Genomic DNA, 2,453 nt, shown 5'->3' on the forward strand with positions numbered 1-2,453 from the left:
AATAAGAAAATATAATTTGTTTAATTAAAATAGCCGAAATATATATATATATATAATCCGATTTTTAAATAAAATCAGTGGATAATAAATCTTATCCAAATCAAAAATAATAATTAAGTTTTAAATTACTTTTGACACAAAAATTCAAATATCATTTTGGCTCCAAAATTCAAATAGTAAAATAAATTACTAAAATACCCTTTTTAAAAAATAATAATTAATTAGTTAATTAGAAAATACGTTTCAAAATACGGGGTATTACAGTCTATCCCCCTTAAAAAAAGTTTCGTCCCGAAACTTAGCCCAAAGAGATACGAAAATCATTTAAATTATTGGTTCATGCACATCCTAACTCGACTCAAGACTCCAACTGACTAAAGAAAGACTCAAAATCACTTAAAAATGACTCGAAAAGCAAACGCGCGAAACTCTATCGCCTCTACCCCCTTAAAAGAGTTACGCCCTCATAACTCGACCACTAACCTTAGTCAAAAAATTCTGGGTAACGTTTCCTCATATCAGCCTCAGCTTCCCATGTAGCCTCCTTAGTTTTATGGTTCCACCATAACATTTTCACAATTCTCAAATCCTTGTTCCTTGTGCTTCTTACTTTAGAATTCGGAATCTTCACTGGTCTTTCCTCATATGTCAAATTCTCATCCATCTCAATGGTTTCCGGTTGCAACACATGTGTCACATCAGGTATATAATTTCGAATTTGACTCACATGGAACACATGGTGAACCCTTTCCAGCTCATTGAGCAAATCCAACTTATATGCCACTTTTCTCACTTTCTGAATGATCTCATATGGCCCTATGTACTTTGGGCTCAGCTTTCCCTTCTTCCCAAACCTCATCACTCCTTTCACAGGTGAAATTTTTAACAACACTTTCTCTCCCACTGCATATTCCTCCTCCCTTCTTTTCAAATCAGCATAGCTTTTCTGTCAATCTTGGGCTGCCTTAATCTTCTCTTGGATCAACTTCACTTGTTTCACCATATCTTCAATTATCTCAGGCCCAAATACCATTTTCTCACTTATATCATTCCAACAAACTAGGCTTCTACACTTCCGACCATACAAAGTTTCAAATGGTGTCATTCTAATACTTGAATGATAGCTGCTGTTGTAAGAAAACTCTATCAAATCCAAGTGGTCTTCCCAATACCCTGGATACTCCATCACACATGCTCTTAGCATATCCTCCAATGTCTGAATGGCTTTTTCAGTCTGACCATCCGTCGCAGGGTGAATTTTTGTGCTCATTAACAACTTCGTTCCCATTGCCTTTTGCAAACTTCGCCAAAAGTTAGACAGGAATCTTGAATCTCTATCTGAAATGATATCCGTGGGTACCCCATGGTACTTCACCACAAACTTCACATAAGCTCTTCCCAACTAATCAATAGTCCAAGTACTTCTCATGGGTATAAATGCTGCTGATTTCATCAACATGTCCACTACTACCAAAATAGTGTCATTTCCTGCCTTAGTCTTAGGCAATGCTCCAATAAAATCCATAGTAATCAAATCCCAATTCCACTTTGGCACTTCCAAGGATTGGACCTTTCCTTGAGGCCTATGATGCTCAATCTTCACTTTCTGACATGTCAAACACTTGGCCACAAGTTCAGCTACTTCTCTCTTCATATTGGGCCACCAAAAAGTCTTTTGCATGTCCTTATACAACTTATCCCCTCCAGGATGCATTGAATATGGAGAATTATAGGCTTCCTCCATCAATCTCTACTTTAAATCTCCACGACTTTGTGGCACACACCATCTTCCCTTGAAACGAATACTTCCTTCATCACCAATGCGTTCTTTATTGCCTGACCGTCATTGATCTTTTTCTTTATCGCCTTTAACTTCTCATCTTCCAGTTGACTTTCCCTTATCTAGTCATAAATGGATGGTTGAATCACCAATGCATTCAACATCCTAGTCACTTCTCCAGGTTCCATCACTTCCAAATTCAACTTCTGAGATTCCACACACAACTGGTCTGGCACTACCATTACATTCATTAAATGTTCTGACTTTCTGCTTAAAGCATCTGCCACCACTTTAGATTTTCCCTCATAATATTGAATATCCAATGTATAATCACTTAGAAACTCCAACCATCTTCTCTACCTTCCATTCAAATGCTTTTAGATGAAAATGTACTTCAAACTCTTATTATCCGTGAAAATCCTACAAGTCACCCTATACAAATAATGCCTCCAAATCACAAAGAAAACACTATTGCAGCTAACTCCAAATCATAGGTTGGGTAATTCCCTTCGTGCGGTTTCAACTGCCTCGAAGCATACGTAATCACCCTTCGATTCTACATTAAAACACATCCCAATCCAAACCTCGATGCATCACTATACACTTCATATAAATCACTTGCATCAGGTAAAGCCAGCATAGGTGTTGTGGTTAACCTTTCTTTCAAGGTCTG

At 37.4% G+C, this 2,453-nt stretch overlaps 1 protein-coding gene across 1 annotated transcript; it reads right to left on the reverse strand.

The window, feature by feature from the left end:
• Positions 1 to 484: 484 nt before the first annotated feature.
• On the reverse strand, positions 485 to 859 carry LOC110721049. The gene has a single exon (XM_021900168.1). The coding sequence runs from the start codon at positions 857 to 859 to the stop codon at positions 485 to 487; it is 375 nt and encodes a 124-aa protein (XP_021755860.1).
• Positions 860 to 2,453: the final 1,594 nt, after the last annotated feature.

This window comes from Chenopodium quinoa, unplaced genomic scaffold, assembly GCF_001683475.1.
Source record: "Chenopodium quinoa cultivar QQ74 unplaced genomic scaffold, ASM168347v1, whole genome shotgun sequence".
NCBI lineage: Eukaryota > Viridiplantae > Streptophyta > Magnoliopsida > Caryophyllales > Amaranthaceae > Chenopodium > Chenopodium quinoa.

Coding starts and splice junctions, on each gene's coding strand:
- LOC110721049 (XM_021900168.1), bottom strand. CDS start 859: ATGAGGTTTGGGAAGAAGGGAAAGCTGAGCCCAAAGTACATAGGGCCA.